This window comes from Lethenteron reissneri, chromosome 2, assembly GCF_015708825.2.
Source record: "Lethenteron reissneri isolate LAM-NWPU_2019-01 chromosome 2, ASM1570882v1, whole genome shotgun sequence".
NCBI lineage: Eukaryota > Metazoa > Chordata > Hyperoartia > Petromyzontiformes > Petromyzontidae > Lethenteron > Lethenteron reissneri.
In genome coordinates this window covers 5,107,924-5,132,726 of record NC_083780.1, presented here as the reverse complement: position 1 = coordinate 5,132,726, position 24,803 = coordinate 5,107,924, and the positions used below count along the sequence as shown (strand labels likewise).

Genomic DNA, 24,803 nt, shown 5'->3' with positions numbered 1-24,803 from the left:
ATGGCCGGCCTGCTCTAGACCAATTTCTCGACCACATCAATTCCATACACCCAGCCATCAGATTCACCATGGAAGTCGAAAATGATGGCAAGCTACCCTTTTTGGATGTCCTAATCAAAAGGAGACCTGATGGTTCAATGAGCCACTCTGTCTACAGGAAAGCCACCCACACGGATGCTTATCTAAAACCGGATTCCCACCACCATCCATCCCAGAAGAATTCCCTCATCAAGACTCTATATCATAGAGCCCAATGCATCTCCGACCATGAACACATTTCCAGTGAACTCAAACACGTACGCCAAGCTCTTAAGGCTAATGGTTACTCCGACTACACAATCCGCAAAGCCATCACTCCAACCATCAAGAAGGATCCTGTTGAGGAGCCTTTCAAGACCATCACCTTACCCTACATTGCTGGGGTCACAAAAAAGATCTCCAAAATCCTGATTAAACACAAGATCCAGGTCCGATTCAACACAGTACAAAAAATCCGTGATCTGGTCCCGTCTGTAAAAGATGTGGTTCCAGACATACAGTACCCTGGCGTCTACAAACTAAGTTTCCTCTGTGGTAGCAGTTACATTGGAGAAACCAAACGACATGTCTCGGACCGCATCCGTGAACATAAGGCAGACCTGAAACACGCTAGGACAAACACCTCAGCCGTGGCAGATCACTGTTACAATTCAGTGGGCTCACATGACATTGACTTCTCCAAGACAGAGGTTCTCTGCAAGCCATCTGGCTATCATGAGAGATTCGTTCATGAGGCGATCCACATATACAAACACAGAGACAATTTCAACCGAGAAGATGGATTCTGGCTTAGCAATCATTGGAAGGACGTAATAAACCATTTCGGATCTTAACTGATTGTGTTCACGTTAACGGTGACTTTCAGACCGCGTTCCACTCACTGGCATGGTGCAGTGTGCAGAGTAATGTATGGTGTCGTAATTGTACAGTAAACATATAGCAGTATGATACACATTAGGGTGGGTAGAATAATACATAGTGTTATATTAAAATGGATAAGGCAGCAACTGCAGCAGCAGCAGCAAGTGCAGCAGCAGCAGCAAGTGCAGCAGCAGCAGCAAGTGCAGCAGCAGCAGCAACTGCAGCAGCAGCAGCAACTGCAGCAGCAGCAGAAACTGCAGCAGCAGCAGCAACTGCTGCAGCAGCAGTAACTGCAGCTCCCTTTGATGCTGTTAATCCTGCATAATGCACATGCATATGCAGTACTAATTACATTCCTGCATTTCCCATAAATATGCTAAATTCCTGTTGATATGCAAATTCCTTTGTCAATGCGCCCAGCTTATATATATGCTCTAAGCCCGTGTGCTGTTTCATTCAGACTCTGTCGCCTCGACGGACCTGGTTTTCACCTGAGGACGGCTGCTTGCGTTGTGGCCGAAACGTCGTGAGAATTGTTTTATTATGTTTTATTTTTATTATTTTATTACTTCCCTTCTACGTGACTTTACCGAAAGAACCAAGAAGATATAAGGACTTGTTTCAGAAGCCTGTTTCTCACTCCCTCCTGAATACGGTTGCTTTTGTGGTGATCGAAAAGTCGTGATCTATTATTATTTTTACGTGACTTTACCGAAAGAACCAAAGAGTAGCAGATGATAACCCTCTAAAAAGAGAGTCACTTTATGATTTTCCAGTCTTGGTCCATCAAGGAAGCAGATAGAATCTCATTAGAGAGAGTAGATGATTGTGGTATAACATTACGGTATCCTTCAAGACAGAGCTGATGAATGACTGATATCTTTTTGGAAGGCAAGTTCATATGAATTATTAGAGAGATACAGTATATGTGTTAAGGTTGTGGCTGAACATATCATATTTGGCCATTACATTTTTAAATGACAGTGGTGGTTGATCAGGGTTCAAAAAGTCCCCAATTCTTTGTTGACCAGGCTGCCATGCATTCTGCTGCCCGCAAAACGTGCGGGTGCCCGGGGGAAATCCCACAGTGTGGTGGTTCCCAGACGCCATCAAACAAAACCGGAAGTATTACATCATCTGACACCATCACGTCGAAGCATGGGACCCCCCCCCCCCAAAGCGCGGGGCCCCGGGTGGTCGCCCAGATTCCCTGTGTACCCTAGGGACAGCTCTGTCTACAGCAGATTGTAACAGCTGTGATGCGCGGTGGTGTCCAATTCAAGCACTTCCCAGAATCAATCCTCCTTAGATATCGAGATATGATAATATTGGGTGAATTGCAGCAGGGGTTGTGTTTTTGAAAAACGGTGCATAACTCAAAATCTAAATAAAGGAAATGGTTGGGGTTAGGGAGAGCACGCTGTCTAACCTCATTCTTACGTCTACACATTTCACTGATTACAATACATTTTACATTTATAATACATTTATTAAAGATAGTATCAACTTATTTAAACAAATTACATTTAAAAATTACATAAACAAAAAATATGTTTTAAATGTGTAGTGTGTTTGTTATACGGAGACACACAATTGTTCTTGGAGGCAACACGTTTATTACAACACCCCAACAGGGTTCCTACGTAAACGTACACTGGTTCTACATCTAGGTGATAACTAGACGGTTAATTAGACCACAACGGGGTAACTACATACCTGGGTCAGTCAGCAACACACTGCCTGACCCACAATGCCGAGCGTAACATTGAAGACCGAAGATCGAGGATCGAAGAGACGTAGCACCGACGGATTCCATTCCAACTGGGCCCCGATCCCTCTCGGGACTGCCCCTTTATCCTGCTGAACGTGGCCTGGCTCCGCCCTCGGCCACGCCCTCCTTCTAAATCCTACCAGAAGGCTCTGGCTCATATCACGTGTCCCTCGAGCCCCTTTTCGGGCCCCCTTGCTCCCCTTACCCGGGGCACGTGCCCTCTCGGATTCACACAGAGTATCACGTCCTCACTTGCTCTCTCTCCGACCCTCAACAGAACTACGTCCCCTCGGGCCCGCTTCCATGTCATATCCACTCTGGTGCCAGAGAGAGACTCAGGATGCACAGTTCCACTCCTGTGACAGTAGCTGGTGCTAACCACCCTAGTGACTCCATATAAGTCACTACACATGTAGTGAGATGGTTACCGGATATATTGGTAGGCAAATGTGTGCACAAGACAAAGTTCACTCAGACAAGATCTTGAAAATAGCGCGCGAGGAGATGCTGATGCTGCCCGTGCTTGTGGTTGCCGTACTGCACTTCAGGCATTGCTACTGAACTTTGCTGCCTGACTAACGATTATCTCGCAGCGTATTCCGTACGTCATGGCCAACACGCTTGAGCGGGAAGGACAATAATAGTTCCCACATAACAAACATAAGTGTCAATCTAACACGCTATTTCAAAATCGCGTTACGTAAACGCGCGTAAAACGAGAGGCGACTGAAATAGTAACAGGCAATTGGAATATAATTAGAGTTAGGTGCTATGGCCGCAGATCATTGCTACTGGATAGAGAACTGAATTAGATATTACAACTGTGACTTATATGTTCAGAAATTAACTTGCTTTTATTATGGAGCCCAAGGACAGAACACGTTATTGCCAGGCATGCCTGCATGCTTTGCAGGGTCCATTAACAAATAATTTTTGTTTATACTCTTAGGTTTTTTCGGTAAAGTCACGTAGGTAAAAAAATTCACGACGTTTCGGAGGCAACACAAGCATCCGTCTTCAGGTGGAACCGTCACAGCCACGACAGCTGTATCATTTACTTGATACAGCTGTCGTGGCTGTGACGGAGGCTCGTGTCCGAAACGTTTAACTGGTCTAATTGTCACACTTCCGAATAAAACATGGTTGGTTATATAAGGTGAAAAATAAGTTCAAGATACATTAAATTAAATGTGACCAACAGTTTTGTTTCATCATTATCAAGAGCCATGGCCAATCTACTGCTGGATGAAAGCCGCCTAAAGCTGCTGCCATCTCTCACGATCGGAAGTATAATAATAGTTCCTACACACGAACTGGTTTCAAGTATTTGGCGACACATAAGCCACGTCGTTGAGCGATTTGTGGATAGGTCGCTTCTGAAAAAGAGCTATATATAGCTCAGTGGGCCTTACCTGGTAAAAAAAGAAATAGTTTTAATAGTTTAGATTTCATTGTTCCATTTCCTCGATAGATATCTTCTTGGATGCGTTCCATTCCTTGACGAGAACACCTTAATTATTCTTGACCATCATCCATCATCCCTTGGAGCGACACTTACTCCCCAAGCCAGCTTACCTTCGTAACAGTTTTCATGATGTATGTATGTTGAACTTGTTTAGCACTGGACATAGCCCACCATGCTAATGGGATGTGCGGGGGAAGGACAACAAACTAAAAGTGAATAATTCCAGGAGCTTCCTAATATTTGGAAGGAAAAGGGTTCCTGACGGCCGCCAAAGGGCATCGAAAACGTGCGATGCAGTGAAAATGTAATTCACTCGATTGTGTTCTCTAGCCCACGTTATCCTCTTCCTGTCTCTCAGTGTAATTACAAGCATGCACCTTTCAGTTTTGTTCCATGAAAAAATATCTCGTGAAATGTCCACATTTGTGAACCATGTCGTGAACACAGTTTTATTTGTAATAGATTTATATTTACACGGCTTTGAAAGCAGAAAACAAATACATAAACATAATAAATGCATTATTAAAACAATACAATCGCAAAAACGTGTAATCAACGACAGTGGCATAAATTAAACGACAATTTTAAAAATAAACGCAGCATAAACCACAAAGGGCTGCCTTGTTCAAAGACAAAGATCCCCCGTAGACACTCAACAGAAATTTGGGTCAAGTGGTTCGGCCAGCACCAGGCTCGGCCGTCATTGTCTCCGTAGTGGCGATGTTTACACACCGTACCAGGCACTTATTTAAGGCCGAGTCGACCTAGGGGAGGCCCAGGACCAGTTCAGATAATTGACACTGGTGTCGGCCGCGAGCGGGAAAGGAAGTCGGGTCACTGGGTTCGTAGCGCAGCACGCTAACCGATATACACCCGGTATATATAATTAATAGGCAACGTTTCGGGCGACCGCCCTTCTACGCACACGTGGTCTGATGCACAATTCTTTGTCCTGCATATAAAACTTGATATGACCCTCCTGGAATACTCTTGGGACCGAGCAAGGCTTTCCTCTATGTAAACAAGCGTAACTATAGTATTAATAATGGAATAATCTACTCTCATTTCATTCAAATATACATTCTTGCCGTGGTGGTCGTCCATCTTCACAGTGGTTGTCCTGTCCGGCACGTTATCTCCTCGTGTTGCAATGCAATCACGTGGGTCCTACTATCGCAATGGCTCCTACCAACGACTCTGGGAGTCTGAATTAGCATTTCCGATTTCTCAGCATAATTTGCAGCCATGCACAGCTCCGTAATTCGTAGCTGGACGTACTCTGCACTGGCTGAAAAGGTACTTTAAAGGCACATGGGTCGTTTGCTTTTCACTCCGGAGTTTCAGCTTTCCGAAACCCCTCCACCAAATAGTCGACCAGCCTGTCGCGCGTCCACATCGCCTATGTCTTCAGAGCCCGATCAAATATGTACCACTTTGTATAAACATATAACCATCATCATCATCTCTATGGCGTTAATTAAATGATTGGCACTACTTTGTCAAAAAGCCAAATGTAGTTGTATCCCTGGTAGAGACCATCTGTGTCACTGATGCCTGTTGGAATGGCCACGTATTCTCAACTCTAAAAAATATAGGGGGGGAGGGTTACTACACAGCAAAATGGAAGCCGTCGAGAGGAAACTGCAGCATGCGGGCCGCTGCATGCAGTACCCCGCGGCCCCGATTAATACGCCCCAGGGCCACACAAGGCCTGCCACTTCGAAACAGCCCCCCCCCCCCTCAAACGACCTTTGCTCGCGTTACCGCAAGCGTCTTAGCCGCACTAATCGGATACTAGAGGGTGGATATATTTGGCATGGAAACAACACTGTGTGAATGTAATTTTTTTATGTCCTGCTCAGTCACTTGTTCGTAATAAAGGGGTTTCTTTTTTGGTTAGATCGCGTCAATGTAAATGTGTCGTTAACCCACCACCACCCGACACAGCCACTAGGTAAGGTTCGTCACGTAAAGCGAAACGTGCCGATTAGCTACCACCGGTGTGTTGGAGAGTAAACCCATAAAATGTACGATTTGAGTACTATGTTTCGCTGGTGATTACAACTAGCTTCATCAGGCGATTTGCCATAATTGTGAAAAAGTCTTCATGTTTCCGCGCTTAAATAGAGTAGTAAGATGATGTCATCACAGTGCTAAACTCAGTCACTTGTGTCACTGTAATGGCCCCTAAGTAAAGTGGAAAGCTTCTCCACCCCCACCCCGGCTTAGAAGATGGGGACAGGAAAAGCTCAGATGCGGTTCAGCGTGAGGGCGACGTTGAGTTTGTGAAAGTACGAGCGGAGCTTGCACAGCGGGCAACTTCGGCTCTTCTCTCGCGCCTCCGCTCTCCTCTTCTCCGCCTGCATCTTCCTCTCGCGCTGCCTCTCTCTCTGCCGAGCCACCTTTTGTCTCATTTTCTGCTGAAGTCTCTTCTGCTTCTGCTGCTGCTGCTGTTTCTTTTTCAGATGCTGCTTTTGGTGCTGCTGCTTCTGCTTCTGAGACTGGTGATTGTTTTTCTGTGGTGGCTTCTGCTGTTGTTTCTGCTTTTGCTGCTCCTGAGTCTGATGATTGTGTTTTTGTGGTGGTGCTGGTGTCTTCTGCTGTTGTCCTTTCTGCTGCTGCTGACGATGAGCCTTAACACGCTGCTTTTGCTGATGCCGCTGCTGTTGCTGCTGCCGCTGCTTTGTCGTCGTTTGGTTGACGTTGGGAACCTTTGCTGATGACGATGACGACGGTGACGATGATAATGTGGAACCTTGAGACGGTGGTGACGGTTGGGATGACGATGATGTCGCTACTTCCAATGAAGATGACTCTTCTGATGATTTTGATGTTGTTGATTCTGATGATGACCCTGATGATGGTGATGACCCTGATGATGGTGGTGGTGAGGGGGCAGGGTCCCAGGGAAGCCACGCTCCGCCTGTGAGGCCCGGGTCAGCTCGCCGGTCGTGAGGAGGGAACCACACGGGCACCGCTGAGCGGTTGTACGCAGCGAGACGGAGCAGCAGACCTGGGAGGTGGGGAGGGGCGAGACACCACAAGGGGGAGGGGAGAGAGACCGGGGTCAGAGGTGGGGCAGTGGTGAAGGTGGTAGAAAGTGGGAGTGCATAGTCATGTGATTGATTTATTATGATGACAATGATTTGAGATCCCCTGGTCGATAGGCTCGCGTTATGGAAGGAGCCAAATGAGCTGTTTGGCACGATTCCCGTTGCGTACTTGCTGTGATATTCAGTCCATGTGATTTGTTGGTAGTTCTTCCTATGTGTACGTAATTGCAAGTGTGTGTTTGTGGGGGGGGGAGCCGTAGTTTAGTAGTTAGTGTTCCGCACTATAAACTCAGCGACCCGAATTCGATTCCCGCTCGCGGCCACCACCAGTGACAATTATCTGAACCGGTTCTGGGCATCCCCTAGGTCAACTCAGCCTCAAATGAGTACCTCATGCGCTGTGTGAACATCGCCACTGGGGAGACAAAGTCGGCTGGGCGTGGTGCTGGATACCCACCCCCTCCTGTGCCATGCGGCCCTACATAAGTGCTCGCTAACAGCGCTTACCCGAAAAGTCTGTTCACGCTATACGGGGGAATCTTTGTGTGTGTCTCTGGGCGCGTGTCGAGTGGTGGCGCAGTGATTTGCACACTGCACCCAAGAGTAGGCCATTGCGTGCTGCCACCAGGGTCCAATTTTTTGCCAAATTCGAAAATCACACCGCAAATTTGTTCATTGGGATCATACACCGATATCGATTATCGCCTTCTTCCGGTAGACCAATGCCTCCAAGTCGCTCTTGTAAACGAGACTCATCCCGGTCTCATGAGTCCTCACATTCTTGAAACGTGTCGAAGGGCAGTATACAGTCGACCCTTCCACATCGCGGGGGTTAACGCCACAGGCCACTCGCGATTTGGAAAATCCGCGTAAAAAATGTTGATCCCCTTGGCAAGCAAAGCGAGCACCTCCAGCCGGAGAGTTCGGGGGGGGGGGTGCTGCGAGCCTTTGCGTGTCGTCTGCTGGCTTTCGCGTTCTTTTCGCAAACTTAAATTTGTACAAAATTTGACTTAAAAAAAAATTCGTATATTTATGGTATTGAAAGATAAAATACATTAATATACCAGTACTGACATTTTATGCATTTGAGTTACTAAAAATTTTGCGTGTCGTCTGTGGCTTTCGCAAATCTCCCAAAAACTCCCAAAGAATTCCCATTTTATTTCTTATGCCGACCCCGCGATATATCGAAACAGCGATGGGGAAAGTCGAGATGCAGAAGGGTCGACTGTATTCCCACACCCCCCCCCCCCCCTTATCTTGTAAATAGCGTCCATTCTAAATAAACAACGCACGAGATAATGCATTGTGAAAGGGGTTAAGAATGCGGAAAAAAATTTTCGATTTAAAGCTTTCGTGACTGCAGGGATTCATCTTCTTGGTTCTTTCGGTAAAGTCACGTAGAAGGGAAATAATAACAGCCCTGTTCTTCACCTGAGGACGGCTGCTTGCGTTGTGACCGAAACGTCGTGAGAATTGTATTTTATTATGTTTTATTTTTATTATTTTATTATTTCCCTTCTATGTGACTTTACCGAAAGAACCAAGAAAATGGGGAACATGTCACGTGTCAGTTGATTGGAGGGGCGCGGAAAACTGTGCAGACGAGATTGGAAAGAGAGCGAGAGTGGAGAAGATGCATGGATGTCGAGGCTACAGAGAAGATAATATTCATGTTGGCTTACTTACCTAGGAAAGCCACACTGAGTTTGAAGGGTCCGTTTCAGGGGGAGGGGGATCTTGTATTAGATGGAAATGTTCGGCCAATACCGGTGACATTGCATGTTTTACTTGCTTAACTATGGCAGGAAACCAGATAAACCCTGATGAAACACGTGCATAACAGGGGGATAGAACGTACAATAGGCACCCGAGTCATACATCGAACCCTGGTCGTTCTGGCTTTGTGGCACGACTTTTTACCACCATACTCCTCTTGTGGTGTAGGCTGGAGAGAGAGAGAGAGTGGACAGGCACGACGGAAAGTACAGAAAGTAGGTCCGCTGCCTGTTAGTGCATCTCACCCAGCACCACCTCCGGGTAGAGCGAGGAGACGTCGTGTCGCTCATAGGGGTCGGCCGAGATATTGAAGAGCCACAACATCTTCACCTCCTCGCCGCCATCGTCGCTGCCGCCACTGTCAACGTCACTGTCATCGTCGTCATCGTCATCATCGTAGTCGTCATCGTCGTCATCGTTGGTCACTTGCACGTGGCGGTGCCACGCGCGGTCTCCTTTGAGTCCCGGAGTCGATGCAGGTGTTGCCGGTGCTGCTCTGCCTCCACCATCCTCCTCCTCCACCTCCTTCTCCTCCACCAACTGCTCCTCCACCTCGTTCACCGACTCTGCCTCCTCCAACACCTATTCCACCGCCTCCTCCTCTTACACCTCCTCCACTGCTAACTCTTCCGCCACCTCCTCCTCCTCCTCCTCCTCCGCCTCTGTCTCCTCCAGCGACACCACGACCACCACCTTTATCGCCTCCTCCTGCTTTACCTATATCTGCACTATCATCACCCCTTCCTCCTCCTCCACCACCTTTACCCCTTTTTTCTCCACCATCACCCCTTCCTCCCCCTCCTCCTCCTCGCGGCGGTGCCGAGTCCTTCACCGGGAACCCCACGAAGCCCACCCCGACCACCGCGCTGTGGCTGCCCGTCATCTTGGTCACCTTGCTCAGCAGGTATGCCGTCACGGGAGCGCTCCTGGCGCTCGAGTGGCCCTTGCTACGGCTGTCGTTACTCCCGCAGCCGTGCGCACACGTGCTCGGGCTCTCGGTGCCGTTCTTCGCATGGCTGTCGCTTTGATGGCCGTCTCTCCCGTCGCTGCTGCTATCCCGTAGAGTCACGGCACCCCGGTGAGCGTTGCTGCGGTTGCCGTTGCTGGGATGGCTGTTGGTTAAGCTGCTGTCGCCACGGTGGCTGTTACTTCTGTCTGCGTTGCCGTTGCTCCCGTTGCTGCTCCTCGCATTGCTGTTCCGCGGACTGTTGTCGCCTTGAAGCAACTTTCTCCTCTTGCTGTTGCTGTGCGTTCTCATCGTCCCATTGTTGTCACCCTGGCCGCAGTGCCGTTTGCTGTCCCTGCAGCTGAACCCGGGCCCAGTGCGATCCTTGCCCCCAGCTGGGCTCAGCTTGCTGTCCACGTGCCGCTGCAGCAGCTGCTGCTGCAGGATGTAGTTGCTGCTGTCGATGACGTTGCTGTTCGTGTAGTGGCTGGGGAATAATCTTGTCTCGAGATTGCCGCTCGGCGACGCTGATGATGACGACCCTGATGATGAAACAGAAGAATGAGACAAAGACAACGAGGATGATGATGATGCCCTCGCCTCTTCCTCCATCACTGCCCCTCTCCTCCCTCTCCGGCTCCTTTTCTTCTTCCCTTTCCTCTTCCTCCTCTCGTCCTTCCCTCCACTGCCCTTGCTGCCCTTGACGCTCTTGCCGCTGTTGCCGCCCTTTGCGATCCTCGCTCGCGAGTAGGAACGCCTCTCCAGGTTCCACCAGCGGCCCTGGAGCTCCGGCCCCGTCCGAACGGGGACCCAGTCGCCGTGACCCGGATCCCCGGTCAGCAGCTTCCAGGACCCCGAGCGCAGCGCGGCGGTCACGTGGCAATCCCAGACGCCCAGGCTGCACGCCCAGTGCGAGGAGGAGGGCGATGATGACGAGGAGGATGAGGAGGACGAGGATGAGAGGGAGGGGCCGACCCTCTGTCGCTGAACGATTGCATGTCTAGAAACGCGCTGTGGTGGTGGGTGGGTGGAGTGAGATGTGAGCAGGTGAAAGGTGATCGGTGAGTGGTGGCGACGAGCCAGGTCAGGGGGTCGTAGGTGATTTGTGAGTTGGCACGGTTGAGGCGTTGGCAGGTGACAGGCGATGTGACGGGTGAGTGGTGAGAGATAATGTGTCGGCAGTGAGGAGTGCAAGGCGATCGGTGAGGTGAAGAGTAAGGGATCGGAGGAGATAGGTGAGATGACAGGCGAGGGATGATGTGATGGGTGAGTGGTGAGAGATGACATTGCAGATCAGGGGTGAGAAAGCAAGGGGTGAGCAAGGAGTTTGGCACGGTGAGAAGGGTGGCAGGTGAGAGCAGGTGAACAGGTTAGCGAGTGGACAAGAGAGATTTACAGAGATAATCATCATTATTTGCATTGTATTCAGAATATTTATTGAAACTGGAAGGATCCGATTGACTATAACACTCTTTTTCACAGATGTCCAGTAGGGGACGGGTAACACACAAATAATACAAAAACGCGATCGGAGTGCAAAGTAGCAAGTCGCTAATTAGAAATAAATTATTTGTAAATTATACTCGCAGTTTGCTCTGTGCAATTGATGCCACGTGGACAGTTGTTTTACCAGGTAAGGTCCACTGAGCTCCTTTTCAGAAGCGACCTGGCCACAAATGATAGCTCAGCGAAGTGGCTTATCATGTGGCATTTATAGCATCCAAATACTCTCAATGCTATGACCTGGAGAAAAATCCACGCAAGCACGAGGAGAACATGCAAATTCTAAATATATATGCGTCAGGGTCGGATTCGGACCCACGACTCTCTGAACACCAGGCGAGGTAGTTAACATCTAGCCACCATGGCGAGATGTTCGCGCAGTGTGCCGGAGCGGGCCACCAACATAAGGACTCGGACACTCACCTTCATCGGGTTGATGTTGTGTAGAATTTCCTTCCGTGGCGACTCACTGCCCTGGCAGATGACATCCCACACGTCAAAGCCGTCCAGAGGCAGGAGCAGCCGGTCTGATCCCTCACCAGTACCGTCTGATCCTCCACCAGCGCCATTCCCACCTTCTCGCTCGTCTCCTTTGCCACGTCCTCCTGCACTGTCCCCTTTTCGTCTGCTCGCACCTCCTGTCCCTTCTCCTCTCCCACCTCCAGCCACATCTACTCGTGTGGTCCCATCTCCTCTCTGACCTCCCGTCATAGCGTTTCTGTGTTCTCCTTTCCCACCTGTTATCCCATGACCTGCCACACCTTCTCGTCTGGCCCCACCTCCGCTCCCATCCCTCTGATTTCTTTTCCCATCACCTCTCGCGTCTTCTGTCCCACCTTCTCTCCCACCTCTCCCCTGGCCCCACGACCCTTGGCCCACCCTCCCATCTCCCGTTTCACCTCCCCTCCCACCACCTGCGGCCACATCCGCCCGTCCGGTCCCATCTCCATGCCAGTCTCCTCCCTTGCCATCTGTCCCGTCTCCTTCTCCGTCTCCTCCGGCTCCTCCGTCCCCTCCTTCCGCCAGCCTCCTTTTCCTCCTCCTCGCCGCGAAGAAGGCGGGCAGGTCGACCCCGGCGAGGCGAGCCAGGGTGGGGAACCAGTCGGTGACATGGATGAGCCCACGGCTCACGGAGCCCTGGCGCCGCGCCGGGATGAGTGGGCTGTGCACGAAGCCGACGGCACGCATCCCGCCCTCCCAGTAGCTGCCCTTGCGGCCCCGCAGTGGCCAGTTGCTGCCCCCGATGTACGGCTGCCCCCCGTTGTCCGTGGAGTACACGATGACGGTGTTGTTGTAGTAGCCGTAGCGCTAGGAGGGAAGATGATGACGGCGTTACCGACGTTGGCAGCGTTGCCCTAGGAGAGCCTAATTTATCTTTCAGACTCAAAGACTCTTGTGCAGTTTGGAGGCGATGTTGCCAACTGGGTACAATGAGCGCACCCGCAGTATTGACCAGGGCAGCCACACCGGTCAACCCGCAGACCTCTGCAATGGGTGGCAAAACGAGCGATGCCCGTCGTGATCACCACACGGTTGTTATTGGTGTCACCATCGTCATGGTTATCGTATTTACCAACATCATTGTTACCAGCACCATCATCAGTCAAAAATGATGACAATGGGGGGCATTGGTTAAACATCTGAATGTATCAGGACCCTTCTGAAAAGGAGTCTTGAGACTCGTCAAAGCTCTCCCGGGTTTATAAATCGCGTGGTAATCATCAACGTGGTGATTGTGGTGGTTTCTGTCGGTGCTCATGGTGGAGTCGCGCAGCACGTGATGGTTATTGTAGTTGTTGTCATGCTGCTGTGACCTGCAGTGCTCTGAGTGGATGAGCGGGTGAGTTGATGGGCGAGGGAGTGAGTAGGTAAGTGGGTGAGTCGGTGAGTAAGTGCGCGAGTGGGTGAGTGTATTGTTGAGTGGTTGATCAGTATAAATGAGTAAGTGGGCGAGTAGGTGAGTGGGTGTTTTGTTGAGTGGTTGAGAGTACAAATGAGTGAGTGGATGAGTGCATTGTTGATCGGTTGAGTGGTTGAGAGTACGAATGAGTGAGTGGATGAGTGCATTGTTGATCGGTTGAGTGGTTGAGAGTACGAATGAGTGAGTGGGCGAGTAGGTAAGTGAGCGAGTGGGTGAGTTCTTGCGACCTGCAGTGTGGTGGTAGTGGTGGTGGGGTTGGGGGTGATGGATGGCCAGTCCGGTGAGCCCCAACCCTCGGCACAAGTGGAAGGAGTCGGTGAGCGACGTTCAAACGGAGTGGCAGAGGGCGCAGAGGATTTTGACGACGGATGTTGAGGAAGAGGAGGTGCCCTCACCTTGAGTGCGCGCGTGATGTTCCTCACAGCCTCGTCCAGCGCGGTGACCATGGCGAGGTGCCTGCGACGCTCCACGCTCCAGAGATGCGCGTAGGGCAGCACGAAGCGGCGCGGAGCCTGCGCCGGGGCGTGCGGCGCGCGGAACGCCACGTACACGAACATCGGCTTCTGCTGCTGCTGCTGCCCTCCTGCCTGCTGCCCTTCTCCCTGATGTTGTTGCCCTTTTACCTGCTGCTGCTGCTCTGCCTGCTGCTCTTCTGCCAGATGCTGCCCTACTTCCGGCTGCTCTCTGGCCTGATGTCCCCCCTGATGCTGCCCTCCTGCCTGCTGATGCCCTGCTCCCTGATGCTGCCCTCCCTGGTGCTGCTGTCCTCCACTCTGGCTGCCCTTCTCTCTGGTGCTGCTGTGCTCCTGTTTGCTGCCCGCCTGCCTGATGCTTCTGTTGCTGCCCTTCTCTCTGATGCTGCTGCCCTCCACTCTGCTGCCCTCTCTGGTGCTGTTGCCCTCCTGTCTGCTGCATCTGCGGCTGCCCCTCAGTCGGATTCTCCTGCCCGCTTGTCTGCTGTCCTCTGTTCCGCTGCCCTCCTATCTGCTGCATCTTCTGCTGCTGCCCTCCTGCCTTCTGCTCCTGCTGCTTGCCCTTCTCCCTGCTGCACCTGCTGCTCGTGCTGCTCTGTTACCAGCTGCCATCCTCCCTGCTGTTTTTGCCACTGCTGCTGCTGCGCTCCTTGCCGTTGCATCTTCTGCTGCCTTTTTACTTGCTTCCCTTTGTCCTGCTGCGCCTGCTGTTGCTGCCCTTTTGTCTGCTGCCATCCTGTATGCTGCCCCTCTCCCTGTCGATTATTCTGCTCTCCTCCTCCTCCTTGTTGCACCTGCTGCTGCATCTGCCCATTTGCCTGCTTCTCTTCCCTCTGCTGCTGTCCTTTTGCATGTTGCATCTCACGCTGCCCTCCTGTCTTCTGCTCTAGCCCCTGCTGCAACCGAGACTGCCCTTCTCTCTGATGCATCTGTTGCTGACCTCTGCCCGCCACTGCCCTCAGCACACCCATTCTCGCGGGCAGCGCCCGGGCCCCGCGCCACTGCTGCCCGCTACTCCGCTTCGCTGCCCACCTTCCACGCCTTTGCCCACGCTGCCCCACCGCCACCTGTTGACCCCTTCGTTTTTGCTGTCCACGCTGCTGCTGCTGTTGCTGCCCATGTAGCTGAAACTGCCCATGCATCTGCTTCCCATTGTGTCGCAGCTGCTCGTGTGGTTGCTGCTGCTGCTTTTGTTGATGCAGCTGTTGATGCCCAATTAGTTGCAGCTGCGCACGTGATTGCTGTGGTTGCTGCTGCTGCTGCTGCTGCTGGACGCGTGACTGCTGTTTTTGATGCCGATTTAGCTGTTGCTGACCGTGTAGCTGCCGATGATGATGATTGTGCTGCTGCTGTTGCTGCTGGTGCTGTTGTACACCTAACTGCTGCTGCTGTTGTTGCTTCTGATGTTGCCCCTGCTGCAATTAGCTGTGCGTGTAACTGCTGCTGCAACTGTTGCTGCAACTGTTGCTGCTGCTGTTGTATGTGTAACTGCTGTTGCTGTAGCTGTTGCTGCTTCTGCTGTTGTACATGTAACTGCTCCTGTAGTAACTGCTTCTTTTGTTGCTGATCCTGCTGCCCCTGCTGCTGTTGATGCTGCTGCTGATGCTGCTGCTGGTGCTGCTGCTGTCCCTTCTGCTTCTGCTGCTGTGCCTTCTGCTGCTGCCCGTGTTGCTGTTGTTCCTTCTGCTGCTGCTGTTCCTGCTGTTGTTTGTTCTGCTGCCCAGGCTGCTGCTGATGCTGCTGCTGGTGTTGCTGCTTTCCCTCCTGCTGCTGCCCCCGCTGCTGCAGCTGTTCCTGCTGATGTCTCTGCTGCTGCTGCCCCTTCTGCTGCTGCCCAAGCTGCTGCTCCTGTCCCTGTGGCTGCTGTCCTTGCTGCTGTCCCTGCTGCTTCCCCTGTTGGTGTCCCTTCTGCTGTTGCCCAGGCTGCTGCTGCTGCTGTCCCTGCTTCTGTCCCTTCTCATGCTGCTCCAGCTGCCCCTGCTGCTGCCCCTGCTGCTGCCCGTGTTGGTGTCCCGTCTGCTGTCCCTTCTGCTGCTGTCCCTGCTGCTGCTGCCCCTTCTGATGCTGCTGCCGCTGCGGCTGTTGTCTCTGCAGCGGCTGCTCCTGCTGCTGCTGCCCCTGCTTCTGCCCCTGCTGCTGTCCCTGCTGCTGGTGTTGCTGCTGCCCATGCTGCTGCTGTCTCTGCTGCTGTTGCTGCCCCTGCTGCTGCTGTTGTTTCTGCTGCTTGTGCTGCCCCTGTTCTCCCTGCTGCTGTTCCTTCTGCTGCTGCTGCTGCTGTCCCTGCTGCTGCTGCTGGTGCTGGCCCTGCTGTCTCTGCTGCTGCCCCTGCTGCTGTCCCTGCTGCTGCTGCCCCTGCTGCTCCCCCTGCTGCCCCTGCTGCTGCCCCTGCTGCTCCCTCTGCTGTCCCTGCTGCTGGTGCTGGCCCTGCTGTCTCTGCTGCTGCCCCTGCTGCTGTCCCTGCTGCTGCTGCCCCTGCTGCTCCCCCTGCTGCCCCTTCTGCTGCTGCTGGCCCTGCTGCTGCCCCTGCTGCTGCCCCTGCTGCTGCCCCTGCTGCTCCCCCTGCTGTCCCTGCTGCTGGTACTGGCCCTGCTGCTGCCCCTGCTGCTGCCCCTCCTGCTGCTGCCCCACGTTGCCCTCCCTCCAGTGCTGCTCGAGCAGGCGCAGCACAGCGCTCGTGTAAACCTCCGTAGAGTAGCTCCCCGCCGCCTCGTAGTCCGGGGTCTCTCCATCGGAGTGGTCGTAGCCACACAGCAGCCCCGCACCACCGCCAGCACGGGTCTTCCCTCTCAGCCTCACCGCCGCTGCCGCCACCCTCCCCAGATGGAAGAGACCCGGCTCTCGACCTGCTTCTTGCGGAGACTCGGGGTGCTCGTGGTGGTGCTGCTGCTGCTGGTGGTGGTGGTGATGGCGGTGAGGCTCCCGTGTGGCCTCGTCGTCGTTCTGGTCGGAGTGGACCTCGGAGGGCCTTGCAGGAGCAGCAGCCGTGCCGGAGTCTCCACCTCCCCGGGACCCGGCCCTCTTGCCAGGGGCGCCGCCCGTCCCTGTGGCGGTTTGGTCATCGTTAGGTGAAGAAGAGATGGAGGAGGTGGACGGAAAGGAGGAAGCTGGGGGAGAGGAAGACGATGTTGACCGAGGACGTCTCCAATGTTGCCTTCTTGTGGACAGAAGTTTTCAATTTCATCTTCTTCATCTCCATCATCTTCATCTTCGTGTCTGCTCGCCTCCCTGCCCCTCCCGCATGACTCGCTCGCCACGGCTGAGGGGCTGGTGGTGATGACAATTTCAATTTAGCTTCCTGCTTCTTCGTTTGACCTCGTTTGAAGCTGCTGATGCTGCTGCTGCTCGAGCCTTTGTCAATTCCTCGTGCAGGAGCATTCCTTCCACTTTGAAACTCTGCTGCCCTCTCATCATCAGCAGCAGCATCACCCTCCTTACCACTTGCTCCTCCAATTACTGCTGCTGCTGCTCCTGCTGCTGCCCTTGATCCTAAGTCTGCCCCTGCTGTCCTAGTTCCTGCCTTTGATGCTGCTGCTACATCTACTGCCCATGCTATATCTCCTGCTGCTGCCCCAGACGCTGCCCGCGGTGTGCTGGCCACTCCTGCTGCTCGCGATACGCCCGATGCCGCTTCTCTCGCCGCTGCAGCCCCAGACGCCTGGCCCTGTTGCTCCCGATATGCCCGCTGCCCTCGACGCCGGGTCTACCGCCGCCGCTGCCCCAGATGCTGCCTGTGGCACGCCCAGCGCCGCTGCTGCCCCCTTCCCCTCCGCTGCCGCAGACGTTGCCCCGTCGGCAGGCGGCGGAGCCGGCGCCCCCCCCTGCGGCGCAGGCGGTGTGCGTGAAGTGGTCGGCGCTGCCCGTGAGCGAGCCCAGGAAGGAGTCGAACCCGCGGCTCGTGGGGAGGCATTCACGGCGCCAGAAGCCCAGGTGCCACTTGCCCACGGCGTGCGTGGCGTAGCCTGCGCCCTCCCGCAGCGCCTCGGCCAGAGTGGGCACCTCCTGCTGGCAGGCACGACGGCTGGCGGGCACGGATTATGGAGTGCTGCATCCCCGTGTGGATCTGGTACCTGCGAGGTGAGGGGTGTCAGGGGGCGTCGGAGGGTGGGCGAGTGGGAATGGGTGGGGGGGGTGTGGGTGGAGAGGTGGGTGAACAGTTGATTCGCGAGATGTTAACTACCTCGCCTGGTATGCACGAGGTCGTGGGTTAGATCCCGATCCTTACGCCTGATATATATATTTGGAGTTGGCATGTTCTCCCCGTGGTCGCGTGGATTTTCCTCTGGATCTTCCGGTTTTCCCCTGCACATTTAGAATCAACATCACGTGTTTAGAGTAAATGGCTGCTATAAATGTCCACACGATAAGCCACTTCGTTGAGCTATCATTTGTGGCCAGGTCGCTTCTTAAATAAGAGCTTATAGCTCAGTTGGGTCTTACCTGGTAAACTAAAATAAAACATAGTTTCTAGTTTAGTTTCTTCTGGGTTTTACTGCCACAGTTGATGAGCACAAGGCCCAAAAGTCCCCAAAAAACCATCGAGCGGTGACAAACGGTGAAGTCTGTGAAAAGTAAACACGATCAAAAGACCATTGGAACCTCATTCGCCAGTAAAAAATATGATAATTGTTTTTTTACCCTTCCATGTGGCAACAAAACTGACGCCTTTTTTACAAGGAGTCATGTTTGCATAGACCACAATACCTGCAGTCATAATGCAAACAAAAAACATAATGTGCACTGTCCTTGAAGTTGATTGATCCACACCCGAGACAGCTTTCCTTAGAGCCTAGTCTCACATGGGTTGGACCAGATGCGCCTTTTAGCGCATCTGGTCCATTATGACTGCAGGTATTGTGGCCTATGCAAACATGACTCCTTGTAACAAAAAGTGTCAGTTTTGTTGCCAGATGGAAGGGTAAAAAACCAATTATCACGATCAAAAGAGTTCACACCGTTTCTTGCGTTGAGCAAGATGATGGATTGATTTGGTAGAGTGTTGGTCAATTGATCAGCTGTTTGGTCGGCTATTTAGTGGCCATTCACTTTGGGTTTTTTTAATTAGATTTATGCAATGCTCAGTCTGCTCTTCAATGTATCATCGGCCGTTTAATATAATCGATGAGTAAATGAGTTGGTCACTTATTATACCGAAAATGAATCTGTCGATGAGAGTCTCTTGCTACTTGAGCAGATAATAATTCAATTCATTGGTAGAACATTCCACCAGTGAGCTGATGACTCAATAAATGAGTTGACTCATCAGTTAATCGGTAATTGATTGATGAATAGCTTAAATGAATTAGTCAGGCGGTCAAGCATTTAACTTGGTCAACTCACTGATCACTTGGTCGGAATCAGCATCGGATCCGATAATCAATGAAACTCTTTTTCACAGACGTCCACAGTCACTCGATCAGCCAGGTAAATGTAGCCAATCGAGTGGTCAACCTGACAATTGGTCCGTCGTTGGTCACTCGTTGAACTGGTCCGTTACACTCGGTGAATGACGCGATAACCTACCGGCCCGTGAGCAGCTGGCTCCTGGTTGGGGTACAAATGGGCTGCACGTAGTAATTCTCCAAGCGCACCTGCACGCACGCAAAGACAAAGATCCCCCCGTACAGCCTTAGCAGACTGTTGGGGCAAGTGCTGTTAGCGAGGAGCACCTATGAAGGCCGGCACGGCACACGAGAGGGTGGGTGGCCAGCACCACGCCGGGCCGTCTTTGTCTCCCGAGCGGCGATATTTAGACACCGCAGCCAGGTACCCATGTGAGGCTGAGTCAACCTAGGGGAGGCCCAGGACCGGTTCAGATAATTGTCGCTGGTGTTGGTTGTTGTGAGCGGGAATCGAACTCGGGTCACCGGATTTGTAGCGCGGTGCGCTAACCGCTGCATGACCGCACGCTTTCACGGAAGGGTTTTATTTCCTACAATTCAACGGTTTAAAAGCATTTTTTTTACAATAATATGTATAAAAGGCGAAGGATGTCTGCAACAACTCAACTGGCTCCCAATTATACGTTGCTCTATCAAGAGTCAGATCACTTAGTGTAGTGTCGGAAAATAACCCAAAATTGACAATTGTGTCTTTAGAGAAATCTTTGATTTAAAAAATATTAGTTAAAAAATAATAATTGTGTGAATGTTTAAATAAGATATGCTAGATCAGCGTATGTTACGCCGGGTAGAGCTAGTATATATTTTTTATTAACTCTGAAGGTGGGGGGCAGCTCAACCACCCTCCCCTTATTCCGCAGCAGTCCCTTGAATATATATCAATAATTATTTTTTTACTCGGAAAAAAAAAATCTTTATTTGTCTCGCCGCTCGCATATTAATCGCGTCGCCTGCAATCATTGGCGCTAAACTTCCCCCCACCCCTCCCAGGCCCCCTACCCCCAGGCCCCCTACCCCCATGCCCCCTCCCCCCACCCCGCCCAGGTGCGGTGAGCAAGGACCGTGGATCGCGCACACGCACGCACCCCCTGCGCTGCCAGCCGGTCGAGGTGCGGCGTGCGCACGTGCGGGTTGTGGTAGCCGATGTCGTTGAACCCTTGGTCGTCCACGAGGATGAAGACGATGTGCGGCCGGGGGGCCGGGCCCGTGCCCAGGCACCGCGGTGTCCAGCAGCAGAAGCGGAGCGCCGACACGAGGAGGAGCAGCTGCTGCCGCTGCCGCCACTGCTGCTGGATGGATCCCATCGGCGCGATGTGGGTGAGACGGGAGAAGCGGGGGAGCCACCTGGGGATGGATGGATGGGGGGGGGGGTCGCTTCCTTCCTCTGCCAGACGCTCACTCTACACCTGTGTCTACACCTTCGTTTAACCTGTCTACCTGCTGCCCTGTGTATCTCTTTGTCGACCTAACTATCCACCTATCTGGATAACTAACTTCAATGTGTATACCTATCTCCCTGCCTATCTGTCAATGTGCCTACCTGTTTATATTTTTGTCAACAACTTACTTGCGTTGTTTACCCACCTGCCCGTGTATATACACATAAATATATACCGGTGCAAAAACCTGTCGGTGTGTCTACCCGCCTATATACATAGCTATCAGCTACTCTGTCAACTTGACTGTCTACCCACCTACCTACCTGTTTCCTACCTTCTTACCTGTATATCGATGTTGCTAAATGTTCCGTGCGATTGTTCACTTATCCTGCTTGTGTGTACCCATGCAGCTATTGGTGTTCCTACCTACATAGCTGTGTATTTACCTGCATGCCTACCTGTATGACTACCTGTTGAAATGTCTACCGACCTATGCACCTTTCTGCCTATCTATATGTACCTACTTACCTGCCTATTTGTCTGTCTAATTATCTACCTGTCCACCTATCCACCTGTCTGCTGCCTGTCTGTCTGTATACATACTCGTCTGTATTTTTGTTTTACTACCTCCTTACAAATTAATATATTTTACTGTCTATCTACCTGTATAAAAGTTGATCTACTCACCTGTTAGTGTACCTACGTTTCAACTTACCTACCTACTCACCTGTCTGTCTACCTGTGTATCAACTGACTTACCCACTCAACTGTCTGAACTTCTGTCTGGGTTGTTGACCCACCTATCTGTATATTTACGCTTATATGCCCAACGAAGCCTCACTGAGGCTCAGGATTCTTTTTTTAGGAGGATCCTGCCAAGGTTTCACAGTAGAGGGGTGGGCGACGATTGTGGCATAGATTCCAAATGTATAAATGTGCGGTACAATTATTTCGGATCAAAGTAAACTTGGACCTTGACACCTATGTCCACGTGTGTGTTTTGTCGGTATGTCTTTCTGCCTACCTGCCTCAACCCTTCCTATTTGGCCTCGTCTGTCCGCATGCCATGTCCAAGCGTCAGCGTGGTATGTGTGAGTCCTGAAAAGCATGTGCGGGGAGGGGGGGGTGGTCGGTTAGCGCGCTGCACTACGAACCCGGCAACCCGAGTTCAATTCCTGCTCACGGCCAACACCAGTGGCGATTATGTGAAACACGGTCCTGCCCTGCCCCCCCCCCCCACCCCTAGGTCGACTCAGCCCCAAATGAGTACCTGGAGACAAAGGCGTCAGGGTCGTGGTACCAGCCACTCACCACCGAGTGTGCCGTGCCGGCCTTCATATGTGCTCGCTAACAGCGCTTGCCCTTTTTCGATTTAAAGCTTTCGTGACTGCAGGGATTCATCTTCTTGGTTCTTTCGGTAAAGTCACGTAGAAGGGAAATAATAAAATAATAAACATAAAACATAAAATAATTCTCACGACGTTTCGGCCACAACACAAGCAGCCGTCCTGCTTGTGTTGTGGCCGAAACGTCGTGAGAATTATTTTATTAAGAACCAAGAAGAAACGCTTGCCCTGACTGCCTGGCAAAGCTATACGGGGACCTTTGTCGTTGGTTATCTCGTGTGGATTAAAAACACAAGCTCCTGCCTCTGCGCTGACAGAGGTCAATCGCCCCGCCACACTTTGGACAGGGGAGTGATGGATGATGAGCCGGGTGAGAGAAACGAAAGAGCGCCGTCAGTGCCGGTCGGCTCGACAACACCACGCGGAGGGGTGCGAACGCCACGCGTGCACACGCGCTCGTGCACGCTTCACGTCTGTGCGTGACAAGAAACCACGTGAACGGGCGCTCCCAGAGGCATACGTCAGGAGCGCCACGGTGGCGAGCTGTTAACTCCCTCGCCTGGTATGCAGGAGGTCGTGGGTTCGATCCCGATCCCAACCCGGACGCCTGCTATATATTTGGAGTTTGCGCCTCGATCTCTCCCCGTGGTCGAGTGAATTTATCTCCGGGTCCTCCGGTTTTCCCAAAGACTTTTAGAATCAACAAGAATTTAGAGTATTGGCTGCTATAAATGTCCACGTGATAAGCTGCTTCAGTTGAGCTATTACTTATGGACAGGTCGCTTCTGAAAAATCGCTATATAGCTCAGTGGGCCTTGCCGGATCAAATAAATATTGTTAAAGCCTTTATTTTAAGTTCACTTGCTTGCTTGCTTGCGCGCTTACGACCGTGCAAATCTTTCGGTCGTTTTAACCCACTTCCCGTGATCCAATCGAGCTGACATTTTGCACACAGACTCGTTGTGCGTGACAATTTATTTTCGTGAAAAATTTTTTTCCAAAATTTTCCATTTTTTTGGAACATTTTTTTTTCATATTTAATTTGAAATACCAATGTGATAAAAATGAAACTCTTACTCAAGATAATTAAATAAAACTCATGCCACGCATATAAAGGATTTATAGTGAAAAACTTTGTTTTTACGGGTTAATTTTTTTTTCTTTTTTTTTATACGGCAGCAGCGAACTTTGCTGGACGTCCTTGTACTGATGAATCCCAATTATGACAAAGCCACGACAACATAACCACCACACATTCGGTCACCTCTTTAGAGCTGAAGGTGGGGATACGGCTGAGATGTTTTGCGCACGCAATTCGCGCCTTTGCGTGTCGTTAAATCAGCAACAACATCCGTCATGGGCCGCTAAGTGACGGTGACGTCACCACGGTGTTTGTGCCAGGCTAGGTGTACTTTGAGGCCACATAAAGTGTCTTAAGGCTCGCCGACAGGTCACGGGACAGACCCAGGTGCCAGGAGTTGACGGAGATGATTGGCAGATGCACCACCTGTGCTCCCCACTGTGCCACCTCTCCGTGTTATCTGCCCGGCGCTCTGCTCATTGTTGTGAGCATCGCTCCTCTGCCCACCACTGTTATTGGAGAGCGACTGCCTCCAACTGCCCAGCAGCGTCCTTCACGAGCCTCCTCCACCCACAGAAGACGATCTTGACACCGCTGATACCGGTCATCTGCAAATCCAATAAGCTTCGCATTCTTCTGTATCATATCAGCCCATCTCTTCTTTAGCCCGTGCCCCGCCCGTTTAGCCCCCTCTATCTGGCAATTCAAAGGCTGCTTGGACATGCGGTGGCTGGGCATGGGGGCTGCATGACTCAAACAAAGGTAGTTTCCCTGCCGGATGAGCTCACCGATGATGGGGACTGTGTCCAGATCTCTCAAGGATCTGTGAGCACCCCACACAATCCAGTCTGTTAAACCCAGGATGGATCGATCGCTGGCGTGCCAGCCTAAATGTTTCAAACCGGCCCAGATGTTCCATCAAAGGGGTCTACTTTTGGAAGCAAAAAATACGCGAGAGCATAATTGTGGCCGAGATGATCCAGAGCTTCGTTTGGCGCGATGTACCAGGAAGCTTCCACACAGCAGCGTGGCATAGCTTACGAAAATGTAATGCGCTTGACTAATTCGGAGTGAGACCTCTCTTACCCAAGCGAAGGTGGTCATAGGCACACTAATCAGTTATGGAATCGCATCCACTCTCTCCACAACTGTACCATTACTCAAGCGGGAATTGAGAGGGTAAAGTATCTGATGACAAAAAGATACCCAGGCAGGTGCTTTGTTCTAGTTGGGGGCTGATGGTAAGGTCCCGCATCTCTCCGTGGCATGTTCTAGGTTCAGCAGTAGCGTCTCTAACTCTTGAGAGCGAGTAGTGATGAATAATTATCAAATAATCAACATACGTGACAATAGGTAGCCATCCCTATTGTTACATATGTAAAGGGGATCCACTCAATGTATCCGCACCAGACGAATATTCATTCCTCTGGTACAAACAAAGGAAAACATCTCAAACTACGTGGTCAAAAAAGATAAATGAATCGTGTTTATGCCAGAAGACATCCCTGTCGCATCCCAACGTGAAAAGGAAATAACTCTGACTCCCGGCCATGAAGCTTAACCCGGGAGTGATGGCCCCAGATAGCTGGAATGGCTTTTCCCATCAGTCAGCATTTCTGGGGGGTCTGAACTGGGTACCCAATGCAGCCGTAGCATGTGCGTGAACCGCAGTCCCATTCCCACTCGACACCACGAGGACTTGGGCAAGATGCCAACGCCAGCTGCAAGCGATGGAACTCCGCTTGAAACTTTCAACAGCGGTCTAAGATCAGGATAGTAGGACCACT

The 24,803-nt window shown here is 51.7% G+C and overlaps 1 protein-coding gene across 1 annotated transcript in view; it reads right to left on the bottom strand.

The window, feature by feature from the left end:
• Positions 1-4,343: 4,343 nt before the first annotated feature.
• Positions 4,344-24,803, bottom strand: part of LOC133342934 (uncharacterized) — a 29,668-nt gene continuing 9,208 nt past the window's right edge. The window contains 10 exon segments of the mRNA XM_061552332.1: positions 4,344-7,149; positions 9,214-9,478; positions 9,510-10,925; positions 11,841-12,725; positions 13,734-13,907; positions 16,440-16,563; positions 17,626-17,801; positions 17,803-17,878; positions 19,332-19,399; positions 20,296-21,687. Of these exon segments, the coding sequence (XP_061408316.1) occupies positions 6,386-7,149; positions 9,214-9,478; positions 9,510-10,925; positions 11,841-12,725; positions 13,734-13,907; positions 16,440-16,563; positions 17,626-17,801; positions 17,803-17,878; positions 19,332-19,399; positions 20,296-20,514 (4,167 nt within the window). The 5' untranslated portion in view covers positions 20,515-21,687 and the 3' untranslated portion in view covers positions 4,344-6,385.